At 42.6% G+C, this 24,716-nt stretch overlaps 1 protein-coding gene across 1 annotated transcript in view; it reads right to left on the bottom strand.

The window, feature by feature from the left end:
• LOC110081189 (caM kinase-like vesicle-associated protein) overlaps positions 1-24,716 on the bottom strand; it is a 46,806-nt gene that overhangs the window by 9,344 nt on the left and 12,746 nt on the right. Inside the window, exons 2-4 of the mRNA XM_020797709.3 lie at positions 6,725-6,820; positions 5,585-5,716; positions 1,439-1,513 (exon numbers count right to left, since the gene is read on the bottom strand). Of these exons, the coding sequence (XP_020653368.3) occupies positions 1,439-1,513; positions 5,585-5,716; positions 6,725-6,819 (302 nt within the window). The 5' untranslated portion in view covers position 6,820. The remainder of the gene's footprint in view (positions 1-1,438; positions 1,514-5,584; positions 5,717-6,724; positions 6,821-24,716) is intronic.

Below are 24,716 nucleotides of genomic sequence, written 5' to 3'. Positions count from 1 at the left end.
ACAGAGTCTGCTTGAAACATGGATATTGATGGAAAAGACATGGTACATAATGCACTCTCTTAGGGGCACCAGTACATTTGGAGTACAGTATCTGTACTGGAGTTGCTGAATGGCAACACAAGTCTTTTGTAATGCCATTCTCAATCAATTATTCAATGTTATACAGTGGGCTCTTGACTTGAGAACTTAATCTGTATTGGAAGGCGGTTCTCAAGTCAAAAAGTTCTCAGGTCAAATCTGCATTTCCCATAGGAATGCATTGAAAACCATTTGATCCGTATCTGCTCTTTTCCGGCCATAGAAACTAATGGGAAGCTGCTATTCCTCCTTCAACCACTAGAGGGGGATACTTTCTTTCTTTTTTTCTTAGGTCAAGAAAGGTTCAGGGAAGGCAGGGAAAATACAGTCCAGGCAGTACAGTACCAGGCAGTCCGAAGACTGTCTCCCAATCCACTCTCTAAACGCTGGGAGGAGTGAGGAAGCAGACAGGCACCCTTTTCACTGGCCAACAGTTAACTGAAAGTTCACATTTTGCACTTTCCCTGCCTCCCACGTGGGTTTTTTTCAGTTTGTCACTCAAATTTAAGTACTTAAGTCAAGTCAATATTTTCCTATGAGAGCGGTTCTTAAGTCAAAATGTTCTTAACCCGGGCCGTTCTTAAGTCAAGACCCCACTGTACACAACTTGAAAAATCTGGTAATGAGCGCTGCCTTGATAGAAGAGCAGTATTTGTCCTCTAGCAAGTTAGAACAGGGATGAGACCTTCTGACCCTCTTAATGTTTTGGACTACAACAACACTCACAGTTTCTTAACTTTGAAAATACTAACATGGGCATCTGGGAGCTGAAATGAAAACATGGACAACCAAAGATTTCCTATCCTTGGGCTAGAAGACTGCAGGGGGAGCATGCCTAGCGCCCATGAAGGAGAGAGAAGTAAATATTTCAGGCCATGAAGCCTCCACCTCTGAATTTTCGGTCATGTATAATTTCTGTGTCTGGCTAAATAGGCAGCTCGGTGTTCCTGTTAAGCCCAAACTAATAATTGTAGTAACTGCTGCAAGCATGAGATAGAAAAATGTTATTGGAGAAATGAACTATGGTCGTTAGACATTACACCGTGACAAGGGAGACTGGGTTCAAATTCCTATTTGGGATGGGAGAGCAAGCCATTACTGCCATGTTTGGTTCTTCGGTGAGAGACAAACATAATAAGATAGGCAAACGTTTTTTCATCTAGCTTCTTGAAAACCTGCCCGATCATTCTTGGTTGACAGGGAGGGACCACACAATTACTTGACCAAATGTAGATTTTAAAAAACAACATATCTGATGCTGATTTTGCATTCCTGTCCAAGTTGCTACCTGGAGAGGGACCCTCCTTTTACTCTGTATCAGATGCCTGTCAGTACACCTCCATCTTTCAGTAAAACTTACAGTTCTTGGATGATGTAGAATTCCTTCCTTGTCTCAAATGTGTCAATCAGTTGCAAGATGTTGGGGTGACTCACCCTGGAAGAAGAAGAGAGGGTGGCGTGAGCATCCCAGCCCGATCATGCCAGTCCCATCATAAATCTTCCCTCTTGCCTGCTTCGTGACACCCACCTTCCTTCTGCCATGCTTAGATCTTTCTTGTATTGCCTGACTGTCACCTACCGGTTTACCTCTGTTGTCTGTACCCAAAACACTTGTTTTTGCAAAGACCAAGTCAGCAGAAATCCCAGCCTGCCCTTAAGGTCTCCTGAATAATTCATGGTGGGCTGTTAAATGTTTAAAGAGGCTAAAAACAGCTCTTGTGATGTGGGGTGAATCAGGGAATAAGGTACACAGCTTTGATGGTAAACAGAATACTAGTTGCAATTTGAGATGGATTTCATGCTCTCACCTCTTTTCATTTACTCTGTTTGGATGCTGTCTCATCCCACCAACAAATTCCATACCTTTTAAAAACAGCAAGGATATTGACCACCAAGTCAGTCAAAAAGCTCCAAATGTTTCTGTTTTCTCTCAGTGGTTGTGTACACAGCTGTAATCATTATGGCCATTCCTCTGCCCACCCCCGCCTTTATATTAGTGTTTCCAAGGGAAAAGAAGAAAAAATTGCCATTATTGATTTAAACTGATTGCCACTTCTCTTTTGCCCTTGCAAACAGTGATACAATGGGCGAAGCGGAGGTGGGATTGCTGTGATGATGAGAGCTTCACACCAACCACTGAGAGAAAACAATGACATTACACATTTTCTGAATAATAATTATCTTAGAAGTGCAGAGCTAGAAGAGACCCTATGGATCAGAGTGTCCAGCCCCAATCAAGGAGGCACAGTGAGGAATCAGACTCCCACTGAGCTATCCACCTGGATTTGGCAGCTAATATCCTTACTGTTTTTTAAGGGCATGATATTTACTGGTGTGAGTTAACAACCAAAAAGGTGTGATTTGATAATAACATTTAAAAATGTAACGTTAATATAGAAAAGATAAAAATATGGGGTTTTTTGAGGGTGACGTCCAGGTAGACAAACTGTGGATTCACACTGATGAGAAAATAATAAAGAAAATGTATACATACTTACTGGAATACGAACTGGATGATGAGAGGGTAAAGGAGACGATGATAAAATGGGCAAGTAGTTTTGGTTATAATATTGATATTGATCATCGGACAATGATGTGGAAAGATTGTTATAAAATGATTAAGCCAGTAAATTTAAGAGAAAATATCCTCAAAATGTTTTTTACAGATGGCACTACACTCCTGCAAAACTGGCAAATATGTCAGAAGGTAGCAGCAATATCTGTTGGAAATGTAAAAAAAAAAGTAGGAACTTATTACCATATGTGGTGGACATGTGAAAAAGCCAGGGGTTATTGGTTACAGTTGTGGGAAATAATAAAAGGAATCACTCAAAAGAAATTAAATTTCAAACCTGAAATAGCACTATTAAATATTACGCCAGAAATTACTGACAAGAAAATTAAATATTGTTTGATGTATATATTTATCGCGGCTAGGTTACTTTGGGGCCAAAAATGGAAAAGTGAAGACATACCTACAAAGGAGGAGTTCCTGAAGAAGCTGTTGGACATTACAGAATTAGATACACTTTCAGAAGCACTACGAGAACAACCAAGAGACTATGCAAAACAAAGTTGGAACTTAATACATGTTTGGGCCCAGGGACAGATCTGAGGATAGGGCAAAATGATTGATGGGCTTTGTTTTTCCTCTTTCGCTTTCAATGCTCTCTGGAAACTTGGGAAATTTGGCATGCAATGAGGTCTGAATCTCTGTCCTCAAAGGGGGGGGAGGGTTTGGGGTTCCCCCCCTTCTTTTTGTTCTCATTTCTCTTTCTTTTTTCTCTATTTTATTTTATATTGCATATTTGCTTGTACTGTAGTTGATAAAATTAATAAAAATGTTTAAAAATTTTTTAAAGTAGAATTAGCAGGCCTAGACTAGCCCTTCAGGAAAGAAAGATCCACAGTGGGAGATGGGACAGCCAGCTCCAAGCAAGGACTGGAGGCCCCGCCAGATTCCAGTGGGCATCACCTGTATTCGGAAGGCAGCATTAATTGAATCCGGGGGGGGGGGCATAGGTTTTTTAAATGTTTTAAAAATATTTTTAATGGTGGCTTTTAATATTTTTATGTATTCAGTTGTGGGGTTTTTTTTGTAACATTCCATCTTAAGATGTTTGTAACTGATTATTGTGTTATTCAAACTGACTGTGAATAGCCTTGAGTCTCTTTGTGAGGAAAAAAAAGCAGCAGATTAAACATTTATTGATTTATTTAAAATATTTTTATTTCACCTTTCTCCTTAAAAGGACCCGAGGTGACTTACATCATGAAAAGACGATAGACAGACAGACAGACAGACAGACAGACAGATAGATAGATAGAGAGAGAGAGAGAGAGAGAGAGAGAGAGAGAGAGAGAGAAGAGAAGAGAAGAGAAGAGAAGAGAAGAGAAGAGAAGAGAAGAGAAGAGAAGAGAAGAGAAGAGAAGAGAAGAGAACTGATGGGCAATAACAGCTGCCAAAGGGCAGGTGGCAGTCCTATCATTTCTCATTATTGAGTATGTTGCCTGAAGAGGGTGGCAGTCACAGTCCAAAAACATCTGAATCTCATCTATTGGCACCCCTGGCAAGTGAATGCTTATCTCTTTTCTCCATCAGGGATGAAAGCAGCTTTAAGCTGGTAAGTCTGTGAGAAGGTATGAGGAGAAATAGTTGTGAAACTCTCTTCTCCTTGCACAATCTTTCCCTTAAAATTATAGTCCTTTTGGGGTTGAGTTGGGCGCACCTCTCACAGAACTATACAGTATACTGTACTGTATCTCATCCTAAGCTTAACAGATGAGAAAACCTTCATATTGTTTTGTTTGAGGAGGGTACTGTTGCAAATATATCTCAGAACCTGATTGGGTGAGAGAACGTCCTGGCATAGGCCACTGCAAATCTCAGCCCCAGTCTATATATATAAGGCTGTGGCATGCTATAAGAGGTGCTAGAGCCAGCTCTTAAGTATGAAGCCATCGCATGCCAAAGCTAAAGAAAATAGTGTCTGATCTAGCTTTGTTGCATAATCTTTACTTTAAAGGTTTTTAGGGTTTGGTCTGTTATTAAGCAGATATCCAAAATTTGCACTTTAATGCAAATTAAAACACTGTCCCCTTCCAAACTCCAAATAATTTTTTTTCCGTATATGAAATAAGGGTAGGATGTTCTCTAGGGCAGCAAAATAACTTGGCCTGGCCCAGAAGGGTGCCATATTTTTTTCATTCCAGTAGCTGCTTTGAACAAGAGAGGATATTTCCAACACATGGTTTCAATTAAAATTAGAACTTTATTTAACGAATTTTTGCCTTCTGTACTAAAAGCATAGAAGCCCTGGCACAAAACACATAGATCGCAACTTTACTACCTTGAGACATATTGCCTTTGTGAAATGTTCCCCTCCCCCTTTCCAGCCTTTTCCTTCTATTCCTAAACATTTAGCTGGGAGCTTAACTATGACTTGGTAACCATGTACTCATTATACATCCTATCAATTTGGCAGTTACTGAGAAGAAGCTACAGGGAATGTTGTTGTTTACAGAAGCTCAGCTTGCTTCCTCAGCAAGACGGAGGAACACACACATTTCCATACAGATAATTGCGAGTGGACACTCATGGGGGTCATGTGTACCCCAGAAGGTCACCGGTGCATAAATGTACTCTCATTTTGGCTCTAAGACTGAGGAGAGGATCCTTGGCAGTAAGCCATTTGGCAAGCCCTTACCATACAAGTGGAGGCCAATTCCAGGCTTGGGGCAGAAAAAAAGCTATCTGAGCAGCCATTTTAAAAAATAACAATAAAAAATCACCCTCCCACAGTGCCTCAATGTCATAACAGGGGATCTGAAGTGACTTTAAAACTGTAGTTTTCACAGGCCCTGGAGCAAATATCAATGTCTGTGGGAGCTGCTGGACCCCCAACATATATTAAAAGGTGATAGGTGTCAGCTCCATCTCTACACACACACACACACAGAGAGAGAGAGAGAGAGAGAGAGAGAGAGCAAACTGATGGACACTCACATCTTCAGGATGAGGATTTCATTCTTTGCTGCCCTTCGGACCTTGCGCCCATCTTTCTTGAGAAACTTTTTGCAGATGAACAACCTTTCTGTCTGGCGTTCACGGGCTACACAGATCTCACAGAACTCCTTCCTACAGGACAGCAGAGGACAAAAAGAAACATACATTTGCTTTGTGGACTACCCTGCTGGAAGGTCAGACCTAAGGCCAACTGTCCCAGCAAGCTTTTCTCCTCAAGAAAATCCCCAAGCCTTGAGCCCGGTCCCACTGCATCATTATCCTCTAGTTTAGAAGTGTACTACCTCCATAATTTAGACCTGTCTTTTAGCTATCAAGACTAATACAGTACCTTAATATCTGGCCTTGGCAGACCTGCCCTTCATGCCTTAGGTTTTTGTATATGAAAAGTAAGTTAGAATGCCATCCAGGAGAACCTAGCTCAGGACACCTGGGATCCTCACCAACTCATGAACGTTCATTGGTTGCCCTTGTTTAGTCACCAGTTCTCTCAGCCTAACTTACCTCAAGAGAGTTGGCTTGAGAATAAATCATGTTTACGTGCTTGACATGGAGGGATGGGACAGAGCCACTTACATCACTGTGAGGAAAAGTGGATTATACATTCGATGTATAAATAAATAAAGATAAGATGGTAGACCTTGGAAATGACTGTGTTCTATGAGATATACCAAAGAGGCTTGATATCTAAGGCCAGCTCTGCTACTGGGCAGAGTGAAAAGGCCCCCCTGAGTCACCAGGTATCTTGAAAAGGCAGTGAATTTTTAACAGTTTACTATGCTATTATACTTTTACTGCCAATGATGAGGAAAAGTGCTAGTGGAATTTTCTGCCACATGTAGACCATTTGCTGCTATGCCTCAGGCAGGAAAAAGTCTTGGCCTGGAACATTTGTCACGTATAACCATCCTGAAGGGGCTGTTGATTGTCTTTTTCAGCAGCCAAGAGGAAACGGTTCATTTCTTCCCGGCCTGTATGTTATCTCCAGTACTTTTCCTTCCATCTGGTGGCATGGCAAACTGGCTGGCCAGGGCTAGGCTGGAGTGAGGATGATCACCACCATCACCCCGAGTGCAAGTAACGTTCCTTCCAGGAGGGGTTAAAAGAGAGCTGCCTACTTACGCTCGTAACAGCTGCCCAATCTCATACTTGTCGGTGATATCAGACAGGCTGTTGTAGTTCTTTTCATTCCGCAGTCCAATGCAGCCAAACGGCATCCTAGGAGAAACCAAAAAGGGGGGAAATTAATTTCTGGTGTAATTTTCCAAAGACATTTTATTACTTCCTCTTGGTTGTTTGGATTTATCTTCTGCTATTCTTCAGAGAACTCCTTTCATTCTTGTTGTTGCCAAATCTGAGCTTGTCATTTGTTTGTTTGTTTAAACAAGTTTCTTTTTGTGTGTGTGTGACTGTGCAGGTCTATGTGTAAAATCTAAATGCTTCATTCCAAATGCCATGTGCAGGGATCAGCAGCCTTTACTTTGACTCAAGCCCTTTCCCATGTGTAGTACCTGAAGATAATTGAAGATTTTAAATCACTTTTTTTGGTTTGTTTCAGAGAATTGGTTGCATGCTTCCTTCTCTTTTTTTTCAACATCTTATAGTCTAGCACCCCATAAGCAAGCAAGCTTGCAAACAGGCCCCTGTTCCTACCATCCCTTTGCAGCAAAGGAAGTCATACTAATGACTTAACTGTGGTCCTAAAAGGGGGTGGCACTCTTCAGCTAGGAGAAACTGGGACTGTCGTACAGCGAGGTGTCTATCATATTCATGACCCTTTCTCCTGTCAAAATTCCCTTCATGCCTCGTTAGCACGGCCTTCACACTCCAGAGACAGAGAACAGCTAGAGCGGAAGAACAAGCAATCTCCTTCCAGGGCTGCAGACAAAACCCTTGAGTCCTGCCTCATCTCCTTCCCTCTCACCTCCCATTCTCCATTCATTCATCTCCCATCCACTAAGCTCCACTCCTCTGCCAAGGTTAAAAGGACAATGAAATCCTGGGTTCCTTCCATCAGCAAAGGGTATAACGTGGAAGCAGGAGGGGTCATTATTATTTCATTCAAATTGACAAGCCACACAATCTCAGGGTGTCCTCAGAAGAAGGGAATGGTAAATCACTTCTAAGTATTCTTTACCTGGAAACCTCTGAAAGGGGTCACCATATCAGAACTTACTTGCTGGTGCATCATCTGCATCATCATCATGCCCTAAAACGGAGTGGGAGAAGGTGTGGAGAAATGGAGTATTTGGAAAAACATGGAATCGGGAAAATATTGCTTTCACCAGTGATTAACCCTACGGACTGATGCGAATTCTAAGGACAACCAGAAGCGTCAATGTGTGAAGAGAAATTTCTCACTTTTGTGCTTATGTCTGATGAAGTGTCCACAAAAACTCACATTAAAAACCATAAAAGTTTGTCTCTAAGGTGCCACCTACTTTTTGTCCTTTTGTTTAATTTTATTTTCACCTTTAATTCTCACATTTGCTTTTCCCCTTCAAACATTTCAAAGGAGAAACTGGAAAAAGGATTGGACATTCCTGCTTTATCTTGTATGAGTAGAATACTGTATTATATTACAAAGTGGACCAAAGCGTTCTTTGATGTGTGTAATCCCAGAATGAGTCCCTTCCCGTCTAAAGGTATGCTAATTTTGCTGTGGGGAAGGAGCTCTATTGAGGAAACTACCTATTGCCCTGATAAGAGATGAAACAAGATTACCAGGGATGAAAATTAATTAAGGTTAGTGGTATGAAGTCACCAAAATGGTCTATTAACCTCTGTGAAGAGAAATCTGCAGTGCTAGTTTCTATGAGTCTTAAGAGTCATCTTTAGGCAGGTACTTTATATGTAGACTTGTGCTTGACTTGTTTATATTGGTATAGTAGCTTTAAACTTATATTAGTACTGTATTTTTCTGTGTATAAGATGCCCCCATGTATAAGACGCCCTCCCACTTTTCTAATCCAAAATTATGAAATCTAAGTGGGGCTTAGCAAGTGTAGGGGGAAAGGGATAAAAGTGCTGCAGAATCGCTTTGATCCCTCTTTCCCCTCCACTTGTTTTTGTTCTCTCCTCAGCTTACTTCCATGTATAAGACAACCCTCAATTTTTAGTCTAAAGGTTTTAGACAAAAGTATAGTCTTATACACAGAAGAATATGGCATTATCTTTAAACTTTACAAACATAGTTACTCTTGATATGTATCTCTAACTAACATAACTTCCAGGCTATCTAACAGACAACTAACAACCTAATTGACCAACATATAACCAAATGCCACTTGCGTTATATATCTATCTCACATTAAGCTTCCTAGCTTCTATTAGTTCATGTCAGAAAGATTCTTATAGGTTAGAATGCTCCATCACGTAACTGCAACATGACAATCTTTCCTATATAAACACACAGATATATATACACACAAACAGATATATGTATATATGCTATGTTGTATGATTACATTTTCCAAGAGAGAAAACTACAGCATACCACTCTAATATTCTCACATTATTTTTGCATTAGAGAGTTCAATGAGGCTTCTCATCTTAAAAACCTACTTTTTAAAACTTTAATCCATTTTCCGTTAACAAAAACAGATTGCAGCAACCTTTAAAAACAAGCAGCAGCATTTAAATACGGAATATTAAAATCTTTTGACACACCTTTTCTCCTTACATTCTCTCCCCCTTAGCAATGTGGCTCTCAGGCTTCTGGGAAATCTGAAAAAAATGTCCCATAATGCTGCTGAAATCACCCATTGCTGCAATGAGGTCAGGGGCATGCTCTTTTGATGTCACATGGGGATGAGCTTTGTAATATCATAATGGTCTTTATAATTTAAATAAAATTGCAGTGCCTCTCACTTGAGTGGGGAAAGCGGTGATCAGGTGACCTATGTGCTTGCTGAGCCTGTAGACATAGAGGGAACCAGCTACATCACAAGGTCTCTGATCTAATTTTCTGTAGTTCTTCATCTTAAAATCACACCCTTTCAACAGAAGATGGTCTACAGGTAGCCCTTCGAATGGGGGACTAACTTACCAAAAAATACACCAACTTCCTACTGCTAAAAAGAAACGTCAAACTACAGGGCAAGCGTTTTCCTAGGGCAGTAAATTTCCCAGTGCCATTTTTTCCAAATGGTGGCCAAATTCAGGGGCATGGGGGTTAAATTCTGACCTGCAGGTAACCACTATGACAACCTCTTTAGCCATGTACTCCAAAGATGATTTTTAAAAGCAAACAACTCTGCTAGTCTTAGTTCTAGCAGTTTTGATCTGTGCCAGGAACAAGTCTTTTAGAACTGTAATGGCTCTTAATACCCCATTCAGAAGCACCCCCTGCCCCCATTTAAATTATAGCAGGACTAGCTGATAAAAGCATAGTGTCACTGCTTGGAAAATTCATTCCTCACCTCAGCTACTGGGAAGAGGACAGCTCAGCTTAGAGCAGAGAGGTTGGCAAGATGACACTTGTAGGAGTTGTTCGTTTGCTTGTGATGCTCTGTTGTGTGTCTTACTTGGCTTCTCTTTATTATTGTTTAGCATTGGTGACACATTAGAGATATGTGTTCTTTCCTTAAAAAGTAGCAAAATAAAGCATACACACTGTGAGCTGTGATCGTGGAGCTGAAGTCAGAGGGGGGGGGACACAGGAAAACCTGGGGTGGAGGGGTGACCATTTGTCATCACCCCTGCTAATCAAAATTGGCCCTCTGGTTTGACTCTGTCGGCCCTGGCTCCACTACAACACCGATCAGACGAACCACAGTGAGCCAGTTCTGTTCACAAACACTCCCACACACTGGCATTTAGCACGACAGAAAGTACCTCAGCCAACAGTGCTTTCGAGGGGCAGCTCTTCCTTTTCATTTTTGTCATGCCCGCCATAACAGAGGCACCGGGGCCACCTTTTTGCCGCCCCTTTCTGGGTGAATCATCTTCAAGCATCGCAGGAACAAATCCACAGAATTCTGGCTCTCAACTTAAATAGCAGGAGATAATGTCTGGTGGCAGGAGCTTCGTACCCAGAAATAAAATGTTCCACTGTTCTTATATGGATGTTATGTGTTTAAATTCCAAAACATGCCTCAGGCTTCTATTAACTTGTTGCCCTTTCTCCTTTCCAGAAAATCCATTAAGGTGACAGCAATCTCACTAAACATCTTTACATCCATGGGTGCAAAAATTAAAAGCTAGACAGCAGGAAGATCCGTTGCTTACTTTCGGCAGCGGCCCAGTTGTCAAATGATGTTATGGTGCCACTCGCTACTGGACATACAAATTTTTTTTCTTTCACTCTTTGTTTTTGGCTATGTTTGAGGAATAGTTATGGAGATGGGTGCCCTTTTCTTTTGAAAGGTGCCGGTGAATGAAGTGCTTGATATGTCTGATGCCTATATACTATTCCTCATTTCAAGAGAGAGAGAGAGAGAGAGTACTAAATGCCAGAGAATGTATAAACTGCCCGCTGCCAGTTTACCTCCAAATTCTTTATCCTTCAGTGACTGGCTGAGTGCAATGAGTGTTATGGAATGTTCAAACCATTCTTTCTGTTCCAGAGAAAACAAGTACCATGGGAGTGTTAATGAATAGTGTATTGCAGTTTCTGCTGAATTAGAAGAGGGTGCAGGAGGTAGGGAAGCTAAGAGAGAGCAGCCTAAATAAAAAATGCCTGACCAAAGTGGGGGAGAGTTGGCTGTAGGGTAAAAAACAACAACATTGGGAGGATGGGTAAAAGCAGCAAACGCATAAGGAGAAGGACGAAAAGAGGAGGGAAGCTTTCTGTTGTTAGGACGAAGGAAAGGAAAAACAGCAATGCTGAGCAGGCAAAGTGATTGAAAGCTGGGGAGCTGAAAGGGACTCTGGGTCTTGTGGGGCAAACAGTTTGAGGCTTAAAGCAGAGAGAGGCCCGATAGGAGGGTTCCAATGCAAAAGAAGCTTTCTGCCATATGAGTTTGGAAAACCACTTTAAAGGTGAATATATAAAATGGCATGCTGAAGCCACTCTTAAATGAGACGAAGTAGGATATTTTGAGCCCCAGAGCAACAGCCTACTCAGGGTGTGATCACAAGAAGAAATAAATCACAGTCTGGACCTCTGTGGCATGGCCCAGTGTGACCTTTTCCTCTGTGGTCATACAATACACCGGGAAATGCGCTCCAGTCCAATCCCATCTGTCCAATGTCTATAGAGCTTCTACTTTAGGGACTAGGCTGGAATGATTCCCCAGCTGATGGAAGGGTTGCTTTAAGGGAGACGATTCTCATTCAAGCAACTTGTTCTGGTGTGATCAGATTACCTTTACTGTTGTTTGATTACACCCTCAATTACAGCTTGGCTTACCATTGTGGTTATTCATCCTAAAAGTAATGTTTTTAAATTCAGATTTCCCCAGTTTCGATCCTCTTCCAACACAAGGTGTTAAAGATATAAAAGCTTTGTCCACATTTGCTTCTGGCCATCAAAAGCGCCAAGAAGCTGGGCTATGAAAGAAAAACGGAATAAATGCATTGGAGAGTGGTGGGCAAGACAGTTTTGCAGGGCTGGTCCCAAATATTTAGCTTAAGGACAAGATAAGTCACCCTGAGTGCCACCCAGTCTGTGTGGGTGGGTTTTCTGTAGACCTTGTGTCCCAATAGGAGGTCAGTTTTGCGTATGACCATGACATCTAAGAAAGGGATTTGGCCCTCTATTTCTTTTTCCGTGGTGAATTGTATATTTGGGTGGATTCTGTTGAGATGGTTTAGACCACCCACACAGACAGGTACCTACAGAAAACTCCAACTACCACCCATGACAAAAAGAGGCATAATCAAAACACTGGTAGACCATGCAAATTGGAACGGTGAAGCTCAATTTCTCAGCACCGAACTCAACCACCCCCCCTTATCACAACAATACACCTACAACAAAAACACGCTGATCACCATAATCACCCAATCTCCTGAAAAGGACAAATGCTGATCCCACAGCTATAAATACAGTATACAACTATTCAACAAACTGCAACAGAGCAGTCTCTTGTAAAAGGTCATCTTGCAGCATGACCAGTGTTGTCTCAGTGCCCCATCCCATCCAGGTATGTTTGTAGCTGATTTGCCACCTCTCTTTCTCAATCACCTTGCCCAAGAATAGTATATTCATAATTGGATGGAAGTTGTTAAGATTGCCCAACACCTACTGGGGGCGTTTGATGGTGGGTCCTTTACTGCACTTGAAGACAGCAGGACAGATAAGAGGATGCAGGACAAGCTATGGTGCTCAAACACATGTCTGTCCACCAACCCCAGCCCATAACATGCTCTCTCAACTGCTTGATGACTGCTCACTCTCAGCACACAAGAATGGTACAACACATCAGCCATGACACCAGTGTGAGTCACATGAGCATAGGAAGGTGAGTAGTACCTGTATGATACCTGGTGAAATGTATGGTCTAGGTTTGCTGACTAGCTGCTCAGGGTAATTTACTAACAGTGTTGTCTGTAAGTTTTTTGGGATGAGGCAAAGGTAGCCAGCCAAGGCCAGCAACACTGCACTGGCTCAAGAAGGCAGAAATGTCCTGGAGCTCAAAGGGAACATGTGTGCTGGAGAGTACAATGACTCCTTAGTGTTCCCTGCCTGGGGTGACTTCCAGACCTGGCTGAAGCCATTTTGCTGCCTGAAGAGGATCAGCAAAAGGCAATCCCCATACACACCCCGCCCAAGGTGCAGGCTCCTCACAGCCCCCTCCAAATTATTTTGGTACATGAAGCAGGAAATCCCACAAGCATCTCTCCCCATCACTCTTGGTCAAAATATAGTAATGATCATTCAAATAACCAACCATACCCTGCTTTTTCAGGACATCCAGAATCTGCTACCCCAGCCAGTCACCTTCTTCTGTGTAATGGTAGGGTCAACCCTGGAACCACCTGTTAAGCTTGTCTAGTAACAGGACCAGCCTCAAGCTTTTGACAAGATATGCATAAACAAGAGAGTGTTAAGAGTTTAAGGGGATATGAACGAAGAGAACCAAAATATGCCACCTGGATCCCGCCATTTCACATCTTGATTTAAATTTAGCATTGCTGCAGATCACCAGTAATGGGATGTTTACAAAAAGTGCAATTTAGGGCTAAACTAGATAGGAAGTTAAACCCATTTTTGCATTTAACGATGGTGATTTAAAAAAAAAAATACAAAGAGAAACTCATCCTTAATCATCCTCTGCTACGCTGGCTGGAGCTGATGGAAAGCAGAGTCCAAAAACCTCTGCTGAGCCAGAACTTCTTCAACCCTGGTATAGAAAGAGTTTAGAGCTTCAAAAGGTTAATGTTATACAGTATATACAGGAGTATAACTCCCAGCCAGTTCCAGCTAGCACAGCCAGTGGGAGTTGTATACTGTACTAAAAAGCAATTTCTTCACACTGCTTATACAATCTTTCTTTCTGTTTTACATCTGCTATTTTAATAGAAGAACAACAGTCTATGATCTAATAGCCAACACATCCCAAAGTGTAAAAACAGGGTTTATTCCCAAAATGGTAATAATATACAAGAACAATATAGAACCATTCTTACAATCGGCATGTTGAAATAAATAAAGCTGGAAGAAAACCAACACAACACAATCAGCCAGACAAATAACATAAACAAGCCCAGGGGGTAGGATGGAAGAAATAAGAGTTAGGGCACTTTCATCAGCTTAGTCAGACTCCCAGAGGTAGCCTTATAGCTCAATCCAATCACACAGGCTTTCTTCTCCATAACTCCCACTAGGTTTAACAAGATTTCCTTGCTAGTATTAAGTTAAGGATGCCACCCAGAAGTCCTGATCCAGCTGCAGTGCGCTATGGTTCAATCATCCTATGCACATTTTCCTGATAGGAAGCCCCACTGGACACCATGGAGCGTATATCTGAGTAGATACATTACCAGGGTGCATTGTAAGGTCCAATAAAAGAAAAGAGACTCTTTAAAGATGATGTAGCAAAAGGTGAGCTATAACTGAAGCAGAAGGCATGAGCGTTCTTTCTGTGGATCTTAAGACAATACATTGAGATCTTACACTACAGTTCCAAGCATATTTGCTCAGAAGTAAGTTCCACAAAATCCAGTGGGATGAGGGATTGCTGCAACTGACTTGGAATTTCTTTTATTAGGACTGACTACTGTAGAACCATATTCAGGATTGTCGCCTAAGGTCCCATCCTAGGGTTTTAAGGCCCTTAGAGAGCATGCTGACACTTAGTGCCTCAGTCATGGCTTCCCTTAGCTGGGTTACATACTACAGTATATAATGCTTTCCAGACAGGTCAGTTCACATTTGTAATGTCCATCTCTACCCCACTCCACCCACCCCATTTTTACAGGAAAGATCAATGCCTTAACTTCCCATCCTGACATACCCAACTGCACTTTGAAAAGGACTCTATGTACTGTCCTTGCCTTCAAAAATCTGCTCTGCAACAACCTTGAAATGTTATTGTTCTGACGACCATAGGTCAGCCATGTTAGAGATACAAAACTAAGATAGAATAACAAATCATATACTGTTTACAAGCGATATAAAGTAGACTGAAATTCAATTGCAGTTAAGTGTAAGTTTCCAATCTGATTATCTGTAACAACCTTTTCTTGACTGGTTTGTCATTTTGGTAATTAAAAAATGTGTTAGACAAAAAAGAGCCATACTTAGAGGAGACCCATTAAAATCATTGGGATTTAGGTTACTCATGGCAGTAAGACTGTATTAAGCTACTGGGCCATCTTTGCCTCCTTAATAATCATGTGCCAATAAGTCAATTCTGACTTGTGGTGACCCTTTGCAGAGTTTTCCAGGTAGAGAATGCTCAGAAGTGGTTTTAACCTTCCCTTCTTCTGGGGGCATCCTGGGACTGTAGAGCTTGCCCAAAGCCACATAGGCTGTCTCCACTTGCAGGAGGCATGGTGGGGGAGGAGGCACAAACACATATGCATGAAACTTCACTAGGGACAAGACCCTTTGTGACCAGCCCCAACCCAGGCACGCCACCTTTGAAGACACCTTTCCAGTAGCATGTCTGACACCAACGATTAATACCACCAGACCCAGTGGCTAAAGAGTGAAAATGATAAATTTTATTTACATAGGAAAATTAGACTGGGAACAAATGTGAGCTTGACTTTTTCTTCAGCTACAACAACCTATTAAGATAATCGATACCCATAAGCTACTTGGCTTTAACATTTGCTCAATACTATATTCCCCCTTTTTATCATAACCCTTATACAGTATATTTTTCTTTTTCCCCTTAAAACCCTCTGGAGGCCTCTCTCTGATTATCCCATCCTTCTAGTCTCCCCCTCCTTCAGGCTCCAGGATAGGCTGATTATATATGCCACCCAGGCAATCACACTGTGACCCTGTTAAAAAAAGGATTGGCCAGGGTTCGCTTCACACCCCTATGTACTTCTAAGTAAGTATGCATATATTGGAGGTTTTTAATTGCCTTTCCTTTCAACCAGCATCATCATCAGTGGTGTACTGGGAAATTTGGAAATGCATGTGATCATCATGACAGTCACTACATAGTAGTCAAATTCACACACCTTCCCAAGTATCTAAAAATGGAGGCATCTGTATTCAACTCTGCCAAGAAATTATTTCTGGCATGTTTGTGTTTCTACCAGGAGGAGGTGTTTTGTACACGTAATTGCTCTTAATGACCCATCCAAGATCAAGCTTCCTTCAAACACTTTGCATTACAATTCAAATTGTTTGTGATAAGATAACTGCTCCTGGGGAAATCTATTGCTTCCCTAGCTCTTGTGAGAATTGCAGGGAAGTCTGAACAGAGCGGTGGATGATGCCATAGTTCCTGCCACTCAGAAGGTCTCAGGACTTTGCCTTTTGACAGACGTCTGTCTTGTCTGGATTACGTTTCAGTTTATTGGCCCTCATCTAGTCCATTATTGACAACAGACAGTGGGTTAAATACAAAACAGCTTTCTTGGAATCCGATGGGAAGGAGAAAGAGAGTTGGGTGTCATCCGTACACTGATAGCAACAAACCTCCTGGAGGTTTCATGTAGATGTTGAATAGCATGGGGGACAGGACTGAGCCGCAAGGGATGTAATAGACCAACAGCCGGGGTGTCAAACAGGATCCCCCTAATATCACCTTCTGAGTTAGGCCATCCAGGAAGGTCTGGAACCACTGTAAGACAGCACCTGCAGGACACCCATCCCAGGTGGATACCATAGTCAAGGGCACCAAAAGCCACTAACAGGTTCAGCAGAACCTGTTGGATATATTGTACCCTCATATGATGCATTTAAGGAAGTTTTGGCTCGGAGGGACCTTTCTGGACTGGAGTTGCTATCAGTCAGCTCGGTGGCAGCCAATTGCTTCTGTCTCTACCGCAGATGTCCCCCCCCCTTTTTTTTACATTACATTAGTAGTCTGTCAGTGTGTTACAGTTGTGGAGTGAGACGAGAACACTTAGAGTCAAGCATTGTGTCAGCAACATAACCAGTCAGTTAGTTAACAATGAAGAAAACTGAGCAGGTAATTTGTAATCATAATTACAGTTAATCTGTAAGGTAACAAGTCAACATTTCCACAAAATATGGCATTTGTTTTTATATAATAAGAACTGTGAGTACAATGAAACCTTTTATTCTTATTCACACCAGAGTCTGTGAATGTATTGAAAGAAATAAGAAGAAATAATTCAAGATAAACTAAAAAAAGGTGTGATTTACTAAGGGAGACCTTAGTTTAAACTACTTTCTATTAGCTATTTTTAATCTGCTGCATAGGAAGAAGTTGTTTATTATTATTTACAGTTTATTGAGGCTACACTCAGTTCTCCTCACACCAAATTCTGCCAAACCTCCAAGAGAATCAACAGGGACAGACTCCCCATGTCCAGTTCCCAGCATCGGTCGTCCCCCAAGGTGTCCAAAGCAATCTCTGTTCCGTAATCAGGCCTGAAGCCAGACTGAAATGGATCTAGATAATCCACTTCATCCAGAAACCTCTGGAGCTGGGACACCACCATACGCTCCAAAACCTTGCCCAAAAATAGAATATTGGAGATTGGCTGATAATCTAATATAGTGAGATTCAACAAGCGCTTTTTAAACATAGGTCTTGCTACTGCCTCTTTTAGGCATTCTGGTACCCTGCCTTATTGCAAGGAGGCAATTCACCACTCCCCTAACTCAGTTAGCCAGGGCACCTCCGGCTGCTTTTATAAGCCAAGAAGGGCAAAGGTCCAGTACCATGTGGTGGTTTTCACCTCTCCAAATACAGTGTTGCCTCGCAAATCATTGTCTAGTGAAAAGCATTTCCCTACTGAAATGCATTGAAACCTGTTTAAAGCGTTCCAATGGGGAAGAATCGTCGTTGTCTAGCGAAGATCGGCCATAGGAAAGCCGCTTTGCGAACTGCCGACCAGCTGTTTAAATAGCTGTCTTGCGAAACTTAGGTCCCGAAAACACTTGTTTTGCAAGCACGGAGGGAGCTGTCAAAATCGTTGTCTAGTGAAAATTGGTTTGCGAAGCAGGGACCAAACATTGTCCAGCGAAATTCCCCCATAGGAATCACTGTTTTGCGAATCGCTATAGCGATCACAAAAAGTCAATGTCTAGCGAAAAAACTGTCATGCGGGGTAACTGTCTAGCGAGGCACCACTGTATTCTGTCCCCAACCTCAGGCTACATCAACTGAAACATATCGATTATACCGGGGCAAGCAGGGGCCAAAGTTACAGGATTAATGTTAACTACAGCATCATGTCAGAGAGGATCTGAGCAACTTTCTTTTGCAAAGTACCTTGCAAAATCCTCACAGCAGGCCGTCGAGTGGTCAGTGTCCTTCTTTTGTGGTCATCTGTACAACAGTCCCCTGACCACCTGAAAGAACTTCACTAGATGACTCTCCGCAGATGCAGTGGTGGCACAGAAGAGTGGAAGGGGTGTATTATCAAAGAGGGATGTGTTTTCAAAGGAGAGAGAGAGTACGGAGCAGCCATTACAATGACAGAGGAGATATAGAGTTGGGAAGCATCAACAACATCATGGGAGGAGGGTAGAAAATAGAGTGCTGGTTGCCCCCCCCCCCCCCAAAAAAATGGTATCCCACTCAAATAACCTGGATAGCCTTTATGGTAAACCTCCTGAAGATGCTTTTGTTTAAACACCTGCTCAGTGAAATGTGAGACATCAAATCCTGGATGACCATGCTAACCTGGCTTGTATTAAAGAGAGTTGGAGGAAATTGGGGGAAGTTAGTCTTCCTTAGCTTTGTCTACCTAGGCTCTCTGTGTAGGAGCAGGCAAGACTGGGGGCAGGGTGGAGGTGGAGTTGCAGTGGTCTATCAAAATTCAATCACCTTTACCAGATGCCCAGTGCCACAGACTGTAGCATTTGAGGGCATGTACCTGAGAGTGAATGCCCAGAAGAGAATAAGGATTCTGTTGGTGTGTCACCCACCCCTTTGCACAACAGTTTCCCTGCCTAAGCTGGTCTCAGGTGAAATGTTACAGTCACCTCAGCCTGAAGTCCTGGAAGACTTCAGCATCCATGTAGAGATTAGTTTATCAGAAGTTCAGGACATCATGTCTATCATGATCACCATGGGACTGTTCCAAGTGGCATTGCTGGGAGAGGTTGTCCAGAGTTTTGGGGTTCAGTGTCACCAGTATGTGGATGACATCCAACTCCCTTCCATCTGAATCCAAGGAAGGTGTTTCAGTTCTAGTGCAGGGTATCAGTCTCCTTCATGGATTGCTGCCTTGTCGTGGCGAAGGGGCTTGAGTAACTCAGAGAAGCTATGGGCTATGCCGTGCAGGGACACCCAAGACGGACAGGACGTAGTGGAGAGTTCCGACTAAACGCAATCCACCTGGAGTAGGAAATGGCAAGCCACTCCAGTATCTTTGCCAAGAACGCCCCATGATCAGAAACAAAAGGCTAAAAGATATGACGCTGGAAGATGGGCCCCTCAGGTCGGAAGGCGTCCAACATGCTACTGAGGAAGAGTGGAGGACAAGTACAAGTAGCTCCAGAGCTAATGAAGTGGTTGGGCCAAAGCCGAAAGGACGCTCAGCTGTGGACGTGCCTGGAAGTGAAAGGAAAATCCGATGCTGCAAAGAAAAATACTGCATAGGAACCTGGAATGTAAGATCTATGAACGTTGGGAAGCTGGAGGTGGTCAAACAGGAGATGGCAAGAATAAACATCGACATCCTGGGCATCAGTGAACTAAAATGGACAGGAATGGGCGAACTCAGCTCAGATGATTATCATATCTACTATTGTGGGCAAGAATCCCGTAGAAGGAATGGAGTGGCCCTCATAGTCAACAAAAGAGTGGGAAAAGCTGTAATGGGATACAATCTCAAAAATGATAGAATGATGTCAATACGAATCCAAGGCAGACCATTCAACATCACAATAATCCAAGTTTATGCACCAACCAGCATTGCTGAGGAGACTGAAATTGAACAATTCTATGAAGATTTACAACACCTTCTAGAACTGACACCAAAGAAAGACGTTCTTCTCATTCTAGGGGACTGGAATGCTAAAGTAGGGAGCCAAGAGATAAAAGGAACAACAGGGAAGTTTGGCCTTGGAGTTCAGAACGAAGCAGGACAAAGGCTAATAGAGTTTTGTCAAGAGAATAAGCTGGTCATCACAAACACTCTTTTCCAACAACACAAGAGGCGACTCTATACATGGAAATCACCAGATGGGCAATATCGAAATCAGATTGATTATATTCTCTGCAGCCAAAGATGGAGAAGCTCTATACAGTCAGCAAAAACAAGACCTGGAGCTGACTGCGGTTCTGATCATCAGCTTCTCATAGCAAAATTCAAGCTTAGACTGAAGAGATTAGGAAAAACCACTGGGCCACTCAGGTATAATCTAAACCAAATCCCTTATGAATACACAGTGGAAGTAAAGAACAGATTTAAGGAACTAGATTTGGTGGACAGAGTGCCTGAAGAACTTTGGATAGAGGCTCGTAACATTGTCCAGGAGGCAGCAACGAAAACCATCCCAAAGAAAAGGAAATGCAAGAAAGCAAAGTGGCTGTCCAACGAGGCCTTAGAAATAGCAGAGAGGAGAAGGGAAGCAAAATGCAAGGGAGATAGGGAAAGTTACAGAAACTTGAATGCAGACTTCCAAAGAATAGCAAGGAGAGACAAGAGGGCCTTCTTAAATGAACAATGCAAAGAAATAGAGGAAGATAACAGAAAAGGAAAGACCAGAGATCTGTTCAGGAAAATTGGAGATATTAGAGGAACATTTTGCGCAAAGATGAACATGATAAAAGACAAAAATGGAAGGGACCTAACAGAAGCAGAAGACGTCAAGAAGAGGTGGCAAGAATACACAGAGGAATTATATCAGAAAGATTTGGATATCCCGGGCAACACAGACAATGTAGTTGCTGACCTTGAGCCAGACATCCTGGAGAGCGAAGTCAAGTGGGCCTTAGAAAGCCTGGCTAACAACAAGGCCAGTGGAGGTGATGGCATTCCAGTTGAACTATTTAAAATCTTGAAAGATGAAGCTGTTAAGGTGCTACATTCAATATGCCAGCAAGTTTGGAAAACTCAACAGTGGCCAGAGGATTGGAAAAGATCAGTCTACATCCCAATCCCAAAGAAAGGCAGTGCCAAAGAATGCTCCAACTACCGTACAATTGCACTCATTTCGCACGCTAGCAAGGTTATGCTCAAAATCCTCCAAGGTAGGCTTCAGCAGTATGTGGACCGAGAACTCCCAGAAGTACAAGCTGGATTCCGAAGAGGCAGAGGAACTCGAGACCAAATTGCTAACTTGCGCTGGATTATGGAGAAAGCCAGAGAGTTCCAGAAAAATATCTACTTCTGCTTCATTGACTATGCGAAAGCCTTTGACTGTGTGGACCACAGCAAACTATGGCAAGTTCTTAAAGAAATGGGAGTGCCTGACCACTTTATCTGTCTCCTGAGAAACCTATATGTGGGACAGGAAGCAACAGTTAGAACTGGTCATGGAACAACTGAGTGGTTCAAAATTGGGAAAGGAGTACGGCAAGGCTGTATATTGTCCCCCAGCTTGTTTAACTTATATGCAGAATACATCATGCGGAAGGCTGGACTGGAAGAAACCCAAGCCGGAATTAAGATTGCCGGAAGAAATATCAACAACCTCCGATATGCAGATGATACCACTCTGATGGCAGAAAGTGAAGAGGAATTAAAGAACCTTGTAATGAGAGTGAAAGAGGAGAGTGCAAAAAACGGTCTGAAACTCAACATCAAAAAAACTAAGATCATGGCCACTGGTCCCATCACCTCCTGGGAAATAGAAGGGGAAGATATGGAGGCAGTGTCAAATTTTATCTTCCTGGGCTCCATGATCACTGCAGATGGAGACAGCAGCCCTGAAATTAAAAGGCGCCTTCTTCTTGGGAGGAAAGCGATGACAAATCTTGACAGCATCTTGAAAAGCAGAGACATCACCTTGCCAACAAAAGTCCGAATAGTCAAAGCTATGGTTTTTCCTGTCGTGATGTATGGAAGTGAGAGCTGGACCATAAAGAAAGCAGACCGCCGAAGAATTGATGCCTTTGAATTGTGGTGCTGGAGGAGACTCTTGAGAATCCCCTGGACTGCAAGGAGAACAAACCTATCAGTTCTAAAGGAAATCAACCCTGAATGCTCACTTGAAGGACAGATCCTGAAGCTGAGGCTCCAGTACTTTGGCCATCTCATGAGAAGAAAAGAGTCCTTGGAAAAAACCTTGATGTTAGGAAGGTGTGATGGCAAGAGGAGAAGGGGACGACCGAGGATGAGATGGCTGGACAGTGTCTGCGAAGCAACCAACATGAACCTGACACAACTCCGGGAGGCAGTAGAAGACAGGAGGGCCTGGCGTGCTCTGGTCCATGGGGTCACGAAGAGTCGGACACGACTAAACGACTAAACACACACACACGCAGGGTATCAGTAATGGACTGGATGAGGGTCAAGAAACTGAAACTTAATCCAGACAAGACACAGGTGCTCTTGGTCAGTTGAAAGGCAGGTCATGGAATAGGGTTGCAGCTGGTATTGGTTGGGTTTACACTCCCTCTGAAAATACAGGAGCACAGCTAGGGTGTTCTCCTGCATTCGTCTCTTAAGTCTGGATGCCCAGGTTTTAATAATGGCCAGGAGTGTCTTTGCACAGTTAAAACTAGTTCTGAGAGAGGTTGGATCTGGCCAAGGGCGCACATATCTTAGTTTCATTCCAGTGGGATTGCTGTAATGCAGTGTACATGGGTCTGGCTTTGCAAAGTGTTTGGAAACTTCACCAGATCACACACACCCGTTACAGCAGCTCCACTGGCTGCTGATCCGTTTCTGGGCACAATTTTAACCTATAAAGCCCTAAATGGATTGGGCCCAAGCTATTTCAAGGACCACATCTCTCTTTATAAGCCTGCCTGGGTGTTAAGATCATAGGAGGCCTTTCTCTCAGTCCCACCACGAGTGAGTTTGGTGGAGACATGATACAGGGCTTTCTTTGTTGCTGTTCCCAGACTTTGGAACTCCCTCCCACAGGAGGGCAGGTTGGCCCGATCTTTGCTGTTCTTCTGCAAGTGGACGAAGACCTTTCTCTTCAGGAAAGAGGCTTGGCGTTCCTCTTTCAACTTGCAATATCGTGAAGAGGATTAATAAGCAATAGTCATATACAGTAAAAATAATACTGAATATTTGCCAAACAGGATAAGTGATTAATTTGCCAATACTGTATCCTGAAGTGGCTCACTTATTAAGCCACTTCACAATATTGGCAGGAGCTATTTCCATGTGAACGTTCAGGCTTCATTAGATAGTTCTAATCAAGCCCAACAGTTCCCAAGGGACCCAAATTTTCTCACTCCCTGCTGCGTAACTGTACCCTGAGGCATTTTTCCTTGTTTGTGAAATCAGACCTCAGATAAATCCTGTGCTTAAAACTCTGGAGACCCATCCCCAACAAAGCAAAGAAGCTGGCTACACAAGAGATTATCCCACTCTGTAGCCCCTGCTGCAATGGCTGGGAAGGGATAGCTCTAAAAAATACCAACTACACAATGTTCCTGTTAAAGCATTCCAACCCAACCCTAATGAGGACCAATCCATCCCAGGTTGCTTTAGGGCTAAAGCCTACTGCTTACTTGGAATGATTGTAGTCCAAATAAATATGGTTTTCTAGCTGTACAGTTGCCTAGATTGCTGTAGTGTTGGGTTGAGTGTGTGTGTTCTTCTTACACTTTAATGGTAATGTGTAGAGAGAGGGAGGTGTCGTTTGATCATGAGTGCAGACAGTACCCTTTGCCCTATTTTAAAGTGGGGGAAAGGTATTTTTGCCTGCTTGCCTGCCTGCCTAGCATAGTAGTACACTAGGCAGTAATGTATATTTTTTTTAAAGATGGAAATGTATTTCAGGAATGAAGAGGGTCAAAAAGTCACTTAAGGTTCTTCAGTAATGAAACAATGCAGCGCTATGTGACTTACTCAAAATTAATTTTAAGAAAAGGACAAACATAGGCCAGAAACATGGCACTCCATACCCCCTCGTTTTATGTATGTTAAAAAAACAGCATTAATGCCCACCTTCAAGCAAACGGAAGCAGGCTGCTTCCCAACTGGCTGACATTATCGCAAAAGAGAAGGCAGGAGGCAGGGAACGAGAAGGGGAGAATCACATTGTGACCAAAGGACCAAAACAGAGCAATCTATGTGGTTGACTAGATCATAACTATGGGGCTGCAGAAGCTATTTCCATAAGAAGGGAAGGAGAGATTTAATCAAGTTCCAAAGTGAGGGCACACTAGATCACTCCCTGTCATTATAATATAGCCATCTCCTTAACCTGTGTAAGTCCAGAGATGAGAGCAATTCATGCTGTGACATTTAGATGCTGATGTTAGTTAAGAGTTTCCCTCTTTCTTCCATGCTGCGACAATCAGGTGTTTGTGTTGGTTAAAATTTCCTTCTTTCAGTCAGAGGCTATCTCTAAAGCCTGTTTGAGAGAACATAAGCCTCTGAAACGGAGAGGTCTGGTAAATCTCATTCTGAAATAATGGCCATTACAACATCCAAA

This window comes from Pogona vitticeps, chromosome 2, assembly GCF_051106095.1.
Source record: "Pogona vitticeps strain Pit_001003342236 chromosome 2, PviZW2.1, whole genome shotgun sequence".
Lineage (NCBI taxonomy): Eukaryota > Metazoa > Chordata > Lepidosauria > Squamata > Agamidae > Pogona > Pogona vitticeps.
The sequence above is the reverse complement of the archived record's forward strand: the minus strand, read 5'-3'. Positions and strand labels throughout refer to the sequence as shown.